The sequence below is a fragment of the Coregonus lavaretus genome (assembly GCF_964263955.1).
Source record: "Coregonus lavaretus genome assembly, chromosome: 12".
NCBI classification, from domain to species: Eukaryota; Metazoa; Chordata; class Actinopteri; order Salmoniformes; family Salmonidae; genus Coregonus; species Coregonus lavaretus.
This window is the reverse complement of record NC_139999.1, coordinates 52410752-52427737: the sequence shown is the minus strand read 5'-3', so window position 1 is coordinate 52427737 and position 16986 is coordinate 52410752. Positions and strand designations below refer to the sequence as shown.

The 16986-nt window shown below is 42.5% G+C and overlaps 1 protein-coding gene across 1 annotated transcript in view; it reads left to right on the top strand.

The window, feature by feature from the left end:
• LOC311138745 (ral GTPase-activating protein subunit beta-like) overlaps nucleotides 1-16986 on the top strand; it is a 72520-nt gene that overhangs the window by 49081 nt on the left and 6453 nt on the right. Inside the window, exons 19-29 of the mRNA XM_084173555.1 lie at nucleotides 3906-4093; nucleotides 4342-4445; nucleotides 4846-5001; nucleotides 5783-5992; nucleotides 9510-9668; nucleotides 10525-10711; nucleotides 12370-12492; nucleotides 13839-13975; nucleotides 14932-15037; nucleotides 15284-15362; nucleotides 16771-16919. Of these exons, the coding sequence (XP_084029681.1) occupies nucleotides 3906-4093; nucleotides 4342-4445; nucleotides 4846-5001; nucleotides 5783-5992; nucleotides 9510-9668; nucleotides 10525-10711; nucleotides 12370-12492; nucleotides 13839-13975; nucleotides 14932-15037; nucleotides 15284-15362; nucleotides 16771-16919 (1598 nt within the window). The remainder of the gene's footprint in view (nucleotides 1-3905; nucleotides 4094-4341; nucleotides 4446-4845; nucleotides 5002-5782; nucleotides 5993-9509; nucleotides 9669-10524; nucleotides 10712-12369; nucleotides 12493-13838; nucleotides 13976-14931; nucleotides 15038-15283; nucleotides 15363-16770; nucleotides 16920-16986) is intronic.

Genomic DNA, 16986 nt, shown 5'->3' with positions numbered 1-16986 from the left:
TCCTTTCATCCATAGCTCTGTCTATGAATTTGAGTGGTTACATTTCTCCAGCCCCATCCCTCAGCTGTTTAGCAAAACCACTTTGTTGCTGATTGCCCTTTACACTCGTACCTGTATATGGGTTGAAAAGAGCCTAAATGGCGCTTATCAGTGCTATGCTATGCCATGCTATGACGTCACAGCTCCCTGTCTCCGCTTCACAGCTCTGTATCGGTGTTGACACCCCTCCTGCTAATTGGGCAACTTTTGAAATTGTTTTGTTGTCTAAGTGAGGGAAATGCTGTAAATGAAAAGGACTCAATGTATTTTGAAAGATGAAATGTTAATGAATTATAATAACTACCGCTTTGATGTGCACTTCACATTTCCATATCATAAAACGCATGTAATATACACACTGTGTGCAGTTTATTAGGTACACCTCCCCGTTAATGAAAATGGTTCGCTGCTTCAGACAGTGAGTCACATGGCCGGGGCTTGGTATTTCAAGCAGGCAGACAGGCATCGAGGCATTCAGTTACTGTTCGATTGAACGTTAGAATGGGCAAAACGAGTGACCTAAGCGACATTGAGCATGGTGTGATTGTCGGTGCCAGGCGCACCGGTTCCAGTAACTCAGAAACGGCCGGCCTCCTGGGCTTTTCACACACGACAGTGTCTAGGGTTTACCGATAATGGTGCGACAAACAAAAAACATCTAGTCAGCAGCAGTCCTGTGGATGAAAACAGCTCATTGATGAGAGGTCGAAGGATATGGCAAGAATCGTGCAATCTAACAGGCGGGCCACAAACAGGCAAATAACGGCGCAGTACAACAGTGGTGTGCAGAATGGCATAGGAAATCATAACTCGTCGGTCCTTGTCACGGATGGGCGATTGCAGCAGACGACCACACCGGGTTCCACTCCTATCAGCTAAAAACAAGAAGCGACTCCAGTGGGCACGCGATCACCAACACTGGACAACTGAGGAGTGGAAAAACATTGCCTGGTCCGACGAATCCGGGTTCATGTTGCATCATGCTGATGGCAGAGTCAGGGTGAGTCCATGGCCCCATCCTGCCTGGTGTCAACAGTACAAGCTGGTGGCGTAATGGCGTAGGGAATGTTTTCCTGGCACATTAGGTCCCTTGATACCAATTGAGCAACGTTTCCATGCCCTGAAGAATTCAGGCTGTTCTGGAGGCAAAGGGGGGTCCGACCCGGTACTAGATGGGCATACCTAATAAAATGGCCACTGAGTGTACAGTGTCAACGTTTATGAGCATTATGTTTGATGTACAGTTACAAGATGACATGGCGTTATACCCTGGGTTGTCCTAAACAGAATGAGCCTATGTTTGTTGTATTGTGAAGAAACCGGACCACACATCTGAATGCACTCGTGAATGCATTCTATGCGCACCAAAATTAAGATCTGCTTCTCTGAATTGCCTTGTGAAAGCCTAACACTGTACGATTGTATTTTATAATTTAGCTAGTCATGTTGGCAACAGAACATGCTTTCTAATGATGCCCACCTGACCCAGACTGCGATTTATAATGGACCGTAATTCTTTGAGTCATAAGAGTTCATTGAAATGACTTAGGAACTGTGCACACTTTGGAGAGGTGTGTGGCCACTTGGAGACACCCGTTAGTCCTCTCCCTCTTATGTTGCAACTACCCCACATTTTCCTGGAATATACTTACGTTACTGAATGTATCCAGAGTATTTTCAGATTTCATCATCAACAAATGAGGCTAAAAGTACAGTAAATGTTAAATGCACATAAAATCAACAGTGTAATGTTTGGATTCAGGTGAACTGTTGCCCTCAACTTTGGTCTTAATAATTTTCCCATAATCTCCAAATTGTTCCCTTTTAATTGCTACCATGGTTATGCATATGCTTGCCAATGTTTCTGTAAGAAACATTTCAATTTAGCCCCCCTATCTATATAGGCCAATTCCCACAAGTGTAAAGGGTTAACTACATTTTAGTCATTTAGCAGACGCTCTTATCCAGAGCGACTTACAGTTAGTGAGTGCACTAAACAACAAAATGGCAGCCCCACTAGGGCTGTGGCGGTCATGAAATTTTGTCCGTTGGTGATTGTCAAGCAAAATAACTGCCGGTCTCATGGTAATTGACCGTTAATTAACATAAACACGTTTAGCATCGCCTACAAGCCACTGATGCAGATCTTTGGAATGTCTACATTTTGAAAAGTCAAATAAATCCATTTAATGTAGCCGACATCATCACAATAAATCCATTATTTATTTTAGATAGGTCTAAAGATACATGATATGAAGAAAATCTAGTCTGTTTCAGAAGAACAAAATGGCATACTCTGAGTTGTCCTTATGTTAGGTCCTGATCTGGCTATGCCATGTGGCTGTGGGCTACACTAGTTAATTTAGCAGACAAGATTTGCTTAGAATTCCGTGGTATTATTTTATAGTATGAACAATACAATTGAACATAGCTGAATAAACTAGAAAGGATATTTCCTCCAAACGATTTCCAAGGAAGTACGCACATGTAGTTATTCTGTGTTGAGCAGTTAACAAATGAGCAGTTAACAAAGAAACAGTTCCTCCTATATGCTTAATTTAGAGTTATTTATGCAACTTTAGTTATGATACAAACATTTTGATATATGTTTTGATTTTTAATACAGTCTAAGGCTGCATGATGCGACTAATGATGATTTTTTAAAAGTCGCATGAAAGGCATGAGCTCTGATTTTGTTTCTTGTGTAGGCTGTACACACTTCATCAGTCTCTCATTCACAATTTGACAAGCACTTGATAATATTCTCACCAGTCCTCAAATTTCCCAGCGGCATCCCCCTTGTGTGGCCGTAATGCCCCCTATTATAAAGGTGCATTTTGCGGCCAAAGTGGCCATTGTGCCCTTGGGCTGAATATAATAATTCAAAATCCCCTCTCCCGGCTGGTGTGCTCCGAAGCACCTCTCACTCACATGGCTCTCTCAGATATCTACATTCTTATTAGCCAATGCATGTCACATGATCGGGTCCTTCTCACAGCTAAGAAGTAGGCTATAAGTGAAGACCAACACATTGGGGATGCAACTGCGCACGTCCCTCTTATCAAATTCCGAGGCGAACAGCACTAGCTTATGTCAATCTTTACTGAACAAAAAGATAAAGGCAACAATTTTAACGATTTTACTGACTTACAATTCATATAAGAAAATCAGTAAATTGAAATAAATTCATTAGGCCCTAATCTATGGATTTCACATGGCTTGGCATAGGCCCACGCACTTGGGAGCCAGGCCCACCCACTGGGGAGCCAGGCCCAGCCAATCAGAATGAGGTTTTCCCCACAAAAGGGCTTTATTACAGCAATAATTACTCCTCAGTTTCATCAGCTGTCCGGGTGGTTACACGTGGTCTGCGGTTGTGAGGTCGGTTGGACGTACTGCCACCCACCCAGATGTAACCACTATCAAATTCATAGACTGAGCTATGGATGCAAAGACCATGTTTTGAAGCTATCAAGTCTTTGTTTACAATTACACTGTTTGCGAACAATGAATTAAAACAAGCTTATATTTTTGGTTCTGGTGGGGTAAGACAGTTGAACTAAGCTATGGCTATATATTATTAATTTAAAAGTCCAAAAATGGATGTACCAATTGCAGACTGTAGCTTTTAAATTAGTTTCAACCATTTTACCTGTCAGTATTTATGGATAATTCCCCAAAATGTAATTTGACCTATCCTGTATTCTTATCCGCTTAGTTCAGGGTTGCCATTTTTATTCATTCTCATACAATTCTGCTTTTGAAATGTTTTATAGCGGGATTCCTGCCTCGTATATATTTTGTCTTTTGAATGCACAGCACCTCTGGAGTCACTCCTCATCCCCTGTCTTTGCTGTCCCTGTCAGCATAATGCAGGTCCTGGGGGCGTTCCCGTCACCCAGTGGCCCCGCCTCCCCCTGCAGCCTGCTGAACGAGGACACCCTGATCAAGTACTCCAGGCTGACCTCTACCAGCCGCAAGAACTTCCGCTACTTCGTCCTAGACAACTCGGTCATCCTGGCCATGCTGGAGCAGCCGCTGGGCAACGAACAGAGTCAGTTAGCCTTCATATGTTATCCCAGAACCATTTTGACAGTCATCATCCACATGTTCTCAGTCATCATCCTCATGGTATCATCCTCATATTTATTCAAATGTTAAATGTTTAAAAGTGTTTTGCACTATAAAACGAAAATTGGCGTTTCTCATTGGACAATGTCTTCTTCCGTTTTGTGCCTAATGAACACAACCCTGTTGACCTGGTTGCCTTGTGTGTTGGTGTGTGTGTGTGTGTCTCAGCAGATCCCTGTCCGTCTGTGACCATGTTGATCAGGGGGATGTCTGGGAGACACGCCTGGACCATGCAGCTCTTCCACCAGCCCAGGGGGGCCCGTGCCAGCCAGAAGGTAACACACACACCTTAGTTAACCCTTTATATTAATTATGTTGATATGTTTCAGCACATTTTATTAGTGTCAAGGTTCACATTGACGTCTTATTAACTAGCAACTCCATTGTTAGGAAGCAGGTTTTTTCACATTGCTGTAATGAACAAATGATCTCTAATCTCATTCAAAGTTAATGATTGCTGGTGCCAGATCTATTTTGAAAAAAATTCTGTATCAGGGCATTGACATTCATCAGATGCTTATCGTAGACCTTTAACAATGCTAAATGATCATATGTCAGTTCATGTTTCTTGCTGAGTCTTCCCAGTTCCTTTCCCAGGGGTCTGTATCTCATCAGAAGTATCTCCCTCTTCCCCCCCCCCCCTTCTCTCTGTCTCTCTCTCACTCCTCTCTGTAGCAGGTATTTCTCCCAGAGAGTCGACCCACTCCTAAAAATGATGTGGGGATCCGGTTAAACGTCAAACACAGACCCTTCCCGGAAGAAGTGGACAAAATTCCTTTTGTGAAAGCAGACCTGAGCATTCCGGACCTACACGATATCCTAGATAAGGAGGTAGGCTAGCATCGTTTGTCCATCCTTATTAGAATCATGTTGTCTCCATCGCCCTAATGAGCATTGTATTGTAGAGTAGAGATGGTGTTTGCATCAGCCCTTGCTTGTATTTACAAAGCGACTCAAAATAGGAGTGCTTATCTAGAATCAGGTTCCCCCTGTTATTCGTTATTTCGTAAAAACTGATCTAAGATCAGCACTCCTACTCTGAGACGATTTATGAATATGGCCCCCAGATGGGACCATTTGCACAATTAGCACAAATATTAAACAAAATGTAGGCTAACTTTTGATTTTTTCATTCTCTATGAACTCATCCATGAACGAACCATCAACGCAGACAAACCTTCCCAAAACCCCACTATGACTGTGGGAGCGAAAGTTGTTGTTATTGGGTGCGCACTGTATTGGTTTTGTGAGAGTTTGTTGGGGGTTTTGGGAAGGTTTGTCTGCGTTGATGGTTCGTTCATGTCAGGTGAGTGTTTGGTGTTTTGTGAGGTGCTTTGAGGAGGGGATTGTCTGTGGATGGGTGCATTTCTGTGGATGTATACAATGCCACATGCCAGCAATGCAATGGCACTATTTTTTACTACTATTTTTCATTGCTACTATAAGATGAAGATCTGAATGAGCAACAGCCATAGGATCCCCTCCACTGACCTTTGGCACAGATCTATGACCAGCCACTTCTAATCATAACCATTTTTAGAGGGTGAAAAATGCAAAACTGACCTTAGATCAGTGTCAAGGGGCGATACCATTATCCATTCCTCACTCTCAGCTGGAGATGCAGCACGACAAGCTGCGAGGCGTGATGGCCAAGCAGATCGAGTACGAGACGACGCTGGAGCACAGCAGCGAGGAGCGCTGGGGCAACAAGAGCTTCCCAGACTCGCTGACGGACTGCAAGCCCCCGTCTCCCTCGCAGGAGTTCCAGACGGCACGCCTCTTCCTGTCGCACTTTGGCTTCCTGTCACTGGAGGCACTCAAGGTACTGGGGAAAGAGAGGGGAGGAGGGGGAGAGGAGAGGTTTTAAAAAAGCGACTGCCTTTAAAAACCAACAAATCTCTTTGAAAACAGCCTATGTGGCATCGATATGAGTCAGAAACTGATAGTTATTCTAGTGTCATAACTGACTACAAAGTGTAAATATGATAATTCTGATGTCCATTTGCCCACTAACATGGGGTGAACAGCTGCGGTGATTGCGCTTTATCCAATAGCATAAACGGTGCGACAGACCTGCTCAAGGGCGCCGACTGTTTACATAAGACAACACGTTGCACAATACTGCACCAAACACCTTAGTTAGATGTAAAATTGCGCAACTAAAACATCCCCGGCAAAAACTTCTAAATTAATTACAGATTTCTTGAGTTATCTTAAATTCATTCTGGGGCTCTTTTAATGGATTTAAAGGGATGTACATGTGTAGTGGAACTAGGGATGTAACGGTTCACCGATACGCATCATCCCCGGTTCAAATGTTTAAGATACAAGTGCATCGGTCCGCGGGAGCCCAAACCGATCCAAATGAATAATGCATCAGTCAGAAAACCGATTCAAACGTTAGGAATTGACCGTTCACTAATGTTTTTTACTCGTATAGTTTTATTACGAAAATACCTCTTATCTGATGTGACAGAATTTATGCATCCTCTGCTACAGTAGCCTATCAAACTTCTTTTCTTTTTACACAACCAACTGCTGATTTGGTGTTTTCAATCATTCCGATTTTAATTACATTGTTCAGGTTCACCAATAGTTTTGGTAGTTCTGCTTTAAACAGTCAGTTTATTTGGTCATTTTTACATGAACAGGGTAATTTCATAAAGGACATCAATCATTTTTGCGAGCTGTGCAAAATACCAAACGGTCTAAACAATTTCGCTTTTGAGATGGGGGTAAAATCCAGTTGCATTATATTAATTGGCTAAATGTCATGATCATTTCTAAAGATAAATATTGACATAGTACTAGGTCAAAACTTTTTTTTTTTATCTGCAAAATGACAAGTTAATCAGTGGGTGACAGTGATTTCACATAAAAAGTGGGGGAATAGTAGGGTGGTACATGCTCAGCCTGCTCTATGACTCAGCTTAGGTGTCCACACACACACACACACTAACAGAGGGCCACTCAGCTTAGAGAAGTCATCTCAGACATGGCTCTCTGATATCTACATTCTTATTAGCCAATGCCTGTCACATGATCGGGTCCTTCTCACAGCTAAGAAGTAGGCTGTAAGTGAAGACCAACACATTGGGGACGCAACTGCGCACGTCCCTCTTTAAAGAATTCCGAGGTGCATATTGAAGATGTTAGAAGAACTGTCCACATTTAGCCTATTTTTCGTCAGCTAATTAGGAGTAAGCCTAACGAACAGCACTAGCTTATGTCAATCTTTACTGAACAAAAATATACATGCAAAATGCAACAATTTCAATGTTTTTACGGAGTTACAGTTCATATAAGGAAATCAGTCAATTGAAATAAATAAATTAGGCCCTAATCTAATGACTGAACAGGGACGCAGCCATGGGTGGTCCTGGAAGAGCATAGGCCCACCCACTGGGGAGCCAGGCCCAGCCAATCAGAATTAGTTTTTCCCCTCAAAAGGGGTTTATTACAGACAGAAATACTCCTCAGTTTCATCAGCTGTTCGGGTGGCTGGTCTCAGACGATCCCGCAGGTAAAGAAGCCGGATGTGGAGGTCCTGGACTGGCGTGGTTACTCGTGGTCTGCGGTTGTGAGACCGGTTGGATGTACTTCCAAATTCTCTAAAACAACATTGGAGGAAAAAAAAATTTATGTAGGAGAATATAACACATTAGATCTGGTAAAAAATAATACAAACAAAAAAACATGCGTTTTCTATTAAGAAAATGGTTCCATCATCTTTGAAATGCAAGAGAAAGGCCACAATATAATATTGCAGTTTAGGAGCAATTTAGATTTGGGCCACTAGATGGCAGCAGTGTGTGCAAAGCTTCAGATTGATCCAGTGAAGCATTGCAATACTGGACTATTTTGTATGAAGTCTGCCCAAATGTGCCGAATTGGTGAATTGATACATTTTCAAGTACATAGCTATAAAGAACATACAAAAATGATATGGTAATACAAAATGTAAGTTTACACACTCCCAGGAATGTCATACAGGATCATTAGCTTATACACTAACTTTCACACATCTAGATGGCCGGGCGGGGTGGGTGTGGAGCCAGACAGCAGGGGTTCAAACTGTAGAACCCAGTTCCTACATTTGAAAATAAAAATTGATTTTATTAAACAAAACGATGCTACATTTTATCTCTGGGACCCTTAGGATGACAAATCAGAGCAAGATTACTGAATGTACGTACATTATTTACCGTCAGAGGTGAATGTATCAAACCAGTTGCCGTGATACGTTTTTTGTTGTTGTGCACTCTCCTCAAACAAAATAATGTTATTTTTTCACTGTAATAGCTACTGTAAATTGGACAGTGCAGTTAGATTAACAATAATTAAAGCTTTCTGCACATATAAGACATGTCTATGTCCTGGAAAGTTTGCTGTTACTTACAACAGTCATGCTAATCACATTAGCGCACGTTAGCTCAACCGTCCTGTATACGGGACACCGATCCTGTAGAGGTTAATCAGCTTCTTGATATGCCACACCTGTCAGGTGGATGGATTATCTTGGCTAAGGAGAAATGGTCACTAACAGGGATGTAAACAAATTTGTGCACAACATTTGAGATAAATAAGCTTTTTGTGCTTATGGACCATTTCTGGGATTTTGTATTTCAGCTCTTAAAACATGGGACCAACACTTTAAATGTTGCGTTTATATTTTTGTTCAGTATATATCAACTAGAAAGTATGCAATCAATAAATGACTATATTTATTCAGTTAAAACATCATTTCAGACAGAAAACTCACATCTTAGTTTAACCATTTATTAGAAAATAGATGACAATGCATTTGGTCTTGGCGTTAGGCTCTGTTCCTTCAGGGGAGCTCGCTGCCAGAGCAATGCGTCAATTACTGCCATTATAATCAACTACAGGCAGTGAGCAAGATACCAATCCTCCTGATGGGAACAAAAAGCAGAACCAAACAGGTGGAAGCTGGGGTGGTGGAGGGCTAGCCAAAAACAGACGACGCATAACTGGTGGCAGCAATGTTACAGCAGAAGCGATGTTACAGCAGAAGCAGTATTAAGCATCCAAGAAAAGCGGATTGCATAGCTTAGCGCAGCAGCAAGGCAACAGCAGAGGATGTGGGTGCAGAACTGGTCAACTTAAATAGAACGCCATATTAAGGTGAATCCGATTGGTGCAATCTCAGCTGATGTTAGTTTAGCTTATTTTGATCCTATGTGTTATCACCAAGTAGCAAATTATAGTTAACCAAATACAGTAGTTAAACCGGCCAATTCATGTGTAAAGTCATTTTAGGGTTGCATTGGCTGATGAACCAGCCAATCACATTTAACTTGATGTTTCCTGCCCTCCAGGAGCCCGGCAACAGTCGCCTACCTCCCCACCTGATTGCACTGGACTCTGGGTTGCCGGGCTTCTTTGACGACATGAGCTACCTGGACCTGCTGCCCTGCCGGCCCTGTGACACCGTCTTCCTCTTCTACATGAAGGCCGGCCAGAAGAGCAGCCAGGAGGTGATAGGTTTAAATGGAGGGTGTCAACAGGGTTGTGTTCAGTAGGAACAAAACAGAAGAAAAAGGTCAAACTTGTTTTCTATTGCTACATTTAAACTGTTTGCTACGGTGTGCCCTAATGAACACAGCACAGGAGTTATGGACCGGTGCTAAAGTCTTGATTGATTAACTTCTTACATGCCCTGATATTATAGTCTATTTTCTCTGACATTCCTTCTAGACAGTTACGCTAAACTATTCTAAAATGGTTGAAAAAACGTTTAGGTGCCAGAGTCTGGTCTATTGGTAGATCTGCAGACTCCCTGTCTCATTTCAAACCTATCTATTAATAAAACCAGCAAAATACAACTGCAATTGACCACAAACTTTTACAATCCAAAACCATTTACTCCTCTGTTAATGGACTGTCTGTCACTGTGTCCCATGCATAGAGTTAGTTAGAGAAATCATATTTGTACCTGCCCCATAATGGCGTCTGTGAAAGCACAGGCCGCACCATTGAGTCTTATCTCCTTTTTAAAGTAGTCAATTTTTTTTTTTTTGTGTGTTTGAAAAAAGTTGTAAAGCCAATATTGGTGATTTACAGCCATCTGCAGTGCTGGAGTCCTGAACTAAAATCTTGTCATTCATTTATTGTGGCCACTAGATGGTGGTGATATAGTTTCAAGCCATTCACAAACCATAGCATCCAATTTGAATAAGACAATGCTCTGATCATTGGCTGATCACTCCCAACCCATAGGAGTCCCCACCCAGTTGACTACTTCAAAATGGTGGACGCTCTCAATGGCAGTCCATGCAAAAACAGGTTATATCCATGATGAGTCCTCTAACTAACTCTACGGTCCTATGCCAGATCCTGAGAAACGTGGAGTCAAGCTCCAACGTGCAGCATCACTTCCTGGAGTTCCTGATGTCACTGGGCTGGCCTGTGGAGGTGGGGCAGCACCCGGGCTGGACGGGCAGCGTCTACACCAGCTGGTCCATCAACAACAACAACAACAACAACAACAGCAACAATAATGGAGACAGCAGCCCACCAGGTGAGAGAGGGAGGGAGGAGAGAGCATTATCATGCCAACCTGAGAATATATATATATTTTTACAGTATTAAGTAGGAATGGGCACGGTTGATAGAATATCCGGATATCCGAACAGACGTTAGTATACGATTACTTACGTGAGTATTCATTTGTATTTTTTTGATTAATTATAGGCCTATTTTAACAATGAAAAGGCTTTACCTGAATTAAATACAATTATTAATGTGACATTGCTACATATAAGTTTACCATGACATTTGACATTGCTAATTTAATAAAACAACAAACTTTTGAATGTAGTTTTTATGACATGCGCCCCATAAAATACATACCGGTAACCAGCACATCACACATTTCACACGTGTATTTTGTTGTTATTGTTGGGCAATCAAAGTGGCACTAAAGCAGTGTTCACATTGGCAGTTTAAAGTGACTCAAGTCCTATTTATTTGCATATCCGATTCGGATCTGTTATTTTTCCTGAAGTCTGAATAGCCAAAAAGCACATGGAATCTGATATTTAAAGCCACATTTCAAACCACCTTAGTAGGTGGTTTGAAGTATGATACAAATCTGATTTCTGGCCATGAGACTTGTCTGAACGGTCAAATCAGATTGATTTGCCCTCAAGTGGTTTTTGGATTTGTTATTTGGCATATCTTGTTGCTTGCTAGCTACTCTGTTGACAGTTTGACAAGAACATGTGGTAGCTAACTTGCTTGTTAATTGTTTAAAAACAAATTAGTGAATGTGCTAGAAAGCTAAACGGCTACCTAGCTAGCCAGTTACTGCTGTGGCTAGCCAAAAAGGACTTGTTTTGAAAGTTGGATAATCTTATCCTTTTGAGGCTTTGAAAGTGTTCTTACCCTATGATTTTTAACATTCAAAGCATCTGGGAAACGTCCATCACAGGCATTGTTGTCACCTTAGTTTGCTACACAACTTCTGAGTGATAGGAAGCACAAGCACCACCACCAATCTGCCTACACCCCTGCACACACACCCGTCGTTACTATGACAACAAATGTTGCATTGTCAGCAAATGACTGAGGTCTGAACACAAACACATCCGATTTGGTCACTTGTAACTTGCTGTTTGGACAGTCAGTAGTCCAAAATGGATTTGAAAAACAAAACTGTGTGAACAAGGCTTAACAGTCAGAGACTCCATATGTAGCCTGGCAGATGAAGTGAGATATTTCTAATCAATGCAAAATGGAATTAAAATTGTGGAATTAAGTTACCTTCAACAGGTACTGTTGTTTAAAATTAATGGAGTTGTTGTAGAAATGGACGGGATGCCTAGCAAAATAGCTTCAATTAGCCTTGCTCGCTAGCTAGTTCGCTAACTTAGCTGGCTAGCGTAGATCTTTTCTTGACATCGATTTGATGCAGTCAAGACAGGCACTACCAGATGGTATAGATATGGCCGCAAAAAGTTTGTCTAACTAGCGCAAGTATGGCTACTTTCTCTCTCTCCCTCCCTCTTCACACATGGGCACCTGCCCTTCACCCGCCCTGCTGCTCAAGCAGAGCGGCATCCTCTCTGCTGAGTCACGCAGCAAACGCAGGAAAAACGTTCATGGTCTTATTTGAATAGTGAAAATATTTCAAATGCCCATCCCTAGTAGTAAAGAAGTTCCTCTCTGTCCCCACAGATGATACTGTCACCCTGGGAGACACGGGCGGGGGCGTGTTCAATGGAGAGAAGCAGGTGCTGTACTATGCCGACGCCCTGACCGAGATCGCCTTTGTCGTTCCCTCGCTCACAGACTCCTCCGGTGGGCCTTGTCCCTTTCTCCCATCTTTCTCTATTATTTTCTCTCCTGTACTCCTCATCTATCTCTCCCTTCTTATTTTCTCTCCTCCACTCCTAATCTGTTTTTGTTGTTGTTGTTGGGGGGAGATCAGCTATGAAACTAGCAGACAGATTAGTCTATAAAATGACAATTTCTGATCCCTGGGTTAGAGGACCTGGTGGAAAACATTCAAATTCAATATATATACAAATAGCCTCCTATTTTTACTGGACTAGTGCATCGTCAAATCAACCAATCCCTCTAATCTTAATTCCACCCCTCAGATGTCCACAGACTAAACCATCTTTCCCAGTATTGCCATTTCACTATTTCCTTTTGCAATACATCCTTCTATTTTACTGTGATGTCTTACGAGGGTCTTGAACCTCTCTATTTGTACTATTTCTACCGAGATTGCCCTAAATATAAATACTTTACCTAAGAATATAATCATATTTCCCATTTGATTGATGGTCGTTTTTCAGATCTCCTAACAGTACTGTTTGTAAGTCCATCTGAACACAGACATTATGACTCAACAACCACTTCTGGACCTGACTCCAAAAGCGAGCCACCGAAGGACAGTACCAAAAGAGATGATCTATTGATTCTGTTTCTTCATTGCAGAGTCTGCACAGGGCTGACTGTTTAATCCCCCATATATTGAGCTTTCTTTTTGTGGGGAGAATTTTAGATAATAGTTTAAATTGAAAAGAACGGATTGATGCGCCAAATGCTGTTTTGTTTATCAGTTCATAAACCTGATGCCATGGTTTTGGGACATCAAAAATATCTTCAACTATCTTTCATTTTATGCGGTATAAACCTCTCAACCTAAATGAAACTAAAAACTCCTCGTCTCTCTTTATCTTAACTTATCCCTTTCTCTCCATTCTCCTCATCTCGCTCTCCCATCTTCCTGTCTTCTTTTCTCTCTTTATTGACTTCCTCTCATTTGTTCAACAAATGTTCTTTAGAGCTTTGTAATTGCATTAGAAAGTCATTGAGCAGGGGTGGATTCATTAGGCACCAAACAGAAGAAAATGGACTGAAACAGGGAGGGACTATCTGTCCAATTAGAAAGCCTCATCTTTTTTTCTGTTGTAAAACATTTAGCCACATTATGCCGTGACTGATGGCGTGGGTTTATCTATGGTGTGTCTCAAATGTCACCCTATTCCCTATATAGTGCACTACTTTTGACCAAAACCCTGGTCAAAAGTAGTGCACTAATGTTATATAGGGGCCCTGGTCATCTAGGGAATAGGGTGCCGTTTGGGATGCAGACTATATGTGTGTTCTCACTTGTCTTTGTGTTGTTCCTATAGCGGAGTCGTCGGAGAGCAGTTTCCCCACGGGGGACTCTGACTCTCAGATGGAACTGCTGCCCAGCCTGCTGAAACAGTCCAACCTCACACTGGAGCTCTTCCCCAACCACTCGGACAACGTGGCCCCCGCACAGAGGGTAAGATGAACCGCAAACCATTATAAGGGACACTTCATCATTTTTTTACATTATTATTATTATCTCCAACAACATACCAGTGTCTACATATGTGAAAATATATGTAGGTTAAAAAGTGGTGAAGTGCCCCTTAAGAATACAAGTATTCTATTTCTCAGTCAGACCCACCTGATCAAAGCCCAAATCCCACCTAAACCTGAACCCTACCCCAGTGTTATTTCATTCTGCTCCTGGATTGCCAAAACAACCCTAACTTCTGGTTTTCATTCTCACCTTCTGAATAGGGACGCTGTGCCTTTTCCAACGGACAGCTTTTTAGCTGGGGTTAATGAATGGTGATAGCCAGGGGTCGAATTGTTAAAAGTTAACAAGGGATAGGAGCTAGCGGGGTCCGGCGGCATGCTTGTTTCTAGCCTATAGCATCACTGAGTAAAACATAGTTATAGATCGGTTATTATAAACTGGGTGGTTCGATCCCTGAATGCTGATTGGCTGAAAGTCGTGGTATATCAGACCATATACCACGGGTATGACAACTTTTATTTTTACTCTTCTAATTATGTTGGTAACTCGTTTATAATAGCAATAATGCACCTCGGGGGGGTTTGTGGTATATGGCCAATATACCACGGCTAAGGGCTGTATCCAGGCACTCCGCATTGCGTCGTGCTTAAGAACAGCCCCTAGCCATGGTATATTGGCCATATACCACACACACTCCCTCGGGCCTGATTTTTCCCCTTCAAATTTGTAAGCTAACAAGGGGTGTGCTTTTTGCCATTTTTTTCTAACAAATTCAAGCACTAATGATAGCTCGGCAAAATTGTGTAAAGGCCTCAACGTTATGTGCAGGTTGGATTAAAGGGACAATCTGGAATTCAAACAACAACAAAGCTTTTTTGCTGTTTTTCCTTGTTCTAGCTTGTTTACATGATTTTGGCGTGTCTGTCCCGCAGAGTCCTACAGTGAAGTCTAAGACGATGCCTCCCGGCAGGACCATCCCTCCAATGGGACCAGAGACCAAAGTACTGGTGGTCTGGGTGGAGCGCTACGATGATATTGGTAGGCTAACCTGCTGCGTCATGCTGAAACTGACCTCTATTGGCAGCCATTTTGGTTCTTTATAAATTAATTGGATCCAGTTGATGAGTCTATTCTATATAACTATTAATTTTGATATTTTATTAATAAGTCTTTTATAAATGAATGTCCTCATATTTCTGTAATTACTGACTTAAGTTCACCTTAAAACTTTTTGGATGCACAAAATCTATTAACTGCAATGTATGTTGAATTCTTGTGTTGTAGAGAACTTTCCCCTGGCCGACCTGCTGGGCGAGACGAGCACTGGAGTGGAAACCACGGCTAACAGTAGCGCCTCAACAAGGTACTAAAGGCTCTCATCCATCACTACTCAACACAGAGACTGTATCTGAAATGTTTTCTAGCTGTGAAGTCCTTGCTTCCTCCTCCCTCTATTCCTCGCCTCTCTCTCAAAGCTCATTGGAAGAGGAGGCCAAGGGAGGGACCATTGGATCGTCAAGGATTTGACAGCTAGAAACTAGAGGATTCATAGCTGTATTCACTATTCCTATTATTTTATATCCATTATACTTAGAGTTAAGTCAGATGATGGAGAATTGGACTGAGAAAGTAGTTTCTACAACGATTATGGAGCACTGCAGATTTGAGGGCTTCTCAATCAATCAGTCAAACAAAATGTCCTTTTACTTATTCATTTTCACAGTGTTCATTAATTTTTTTAGCAAGCGAGGGTGACTATGATAAGGACAAAACCCTAGAAAGAAATGTATCCTCTTCTGACATTCTAGGTAGAAGCTCCAAGTATATACCACCACCAAGACCAGACAGTTGTCCTTTACAGCAAAGTCTTATACAAATGGCATGTATTATTAAGTTAGTGCAAGGCGTATTGATGTGGGCTCAGCATGGTGGCGGGGGACCAACGGGGTCAGACGAGTACTAGTGTTCATGTAGCACAGACAGCGCAGTGTAGGTCACGGGACACAGGGGGCTGGGGATCTTGCCAGGGCAGCATATAAAACAGGAGACAAGTGCAAGGGGTCGAACTAGAGGCAGTACAGAACCAAAACCTAGCTAATATGGTGCATGGTGGCTGACCTCAGAAGGCAGGATGGTAAGAGGTGCTCATAGCACCTCTGCAGCGGGGACAGTGTCTCATATCTGCTCTGTTCCACCTAGTCTTCTCTCCCTCGTCTTCCTCCTCTGCCTCTCTCTCCCTCGTCTTCCTCCTCTGCCTCTCTCTCCCTCTTTCTCAAATCAAATCAATGTGATTTGTCACATGCTCCGAATACAACAGGTGTAGACTTTACCGTGATTTTCTTACTTACGAGCACTTTCCCAACATTTCAGAGTTCAAAAGTAAGAAAGAATAGCAGAAAGGTGAATAGTAACACAATAAAATAACAATAACAAGACTATATACAAGGAGTACTGGTACCGAGTCAAGGTGAAGGGGTACGAGGTAATTGAGGTAATATATGTACATGAAGGTTGGTGTAAAAGTGACCAGGCAATCAGGATAGAAAGTAAACAGAGTAGCAGCAGCGTGAAGAGTCTGAAAGTGTGTGTGTGTGGCATCAATATGCATGTGTGTGTTTTGTGTGTGTGTGTTTGTGTGTATTGGAGTGTCAGTGTAATATATGTGGGTAGAGTCCAGTGAGTGTGCAAGAGAGGCAAATTCATTTCTCCCTTTCTCTCTATGCCTGTCCAACCCTCTTCCTCCTCCTCCCCCTCCACCCCCCCTTCCTTAGACCCACAACGTCCGGTCAGGATGTGCAGGTGATCTTCATCCACCCTCTGAGGACGGGCCTGTTCCGGATCCGGCTGCACGGGGCCCAGGGCAAGTTTAGCATGGTCGTCCCCCTGGTGGACGGCATGGTGGTCAGCAGGAGGTCACTAGGTGAGAGGTTGGGGGTGAGGAGGTGTGTGGGGAAGGGGTGTGTGTGAAGGTATGGGTAGAGGGGGGA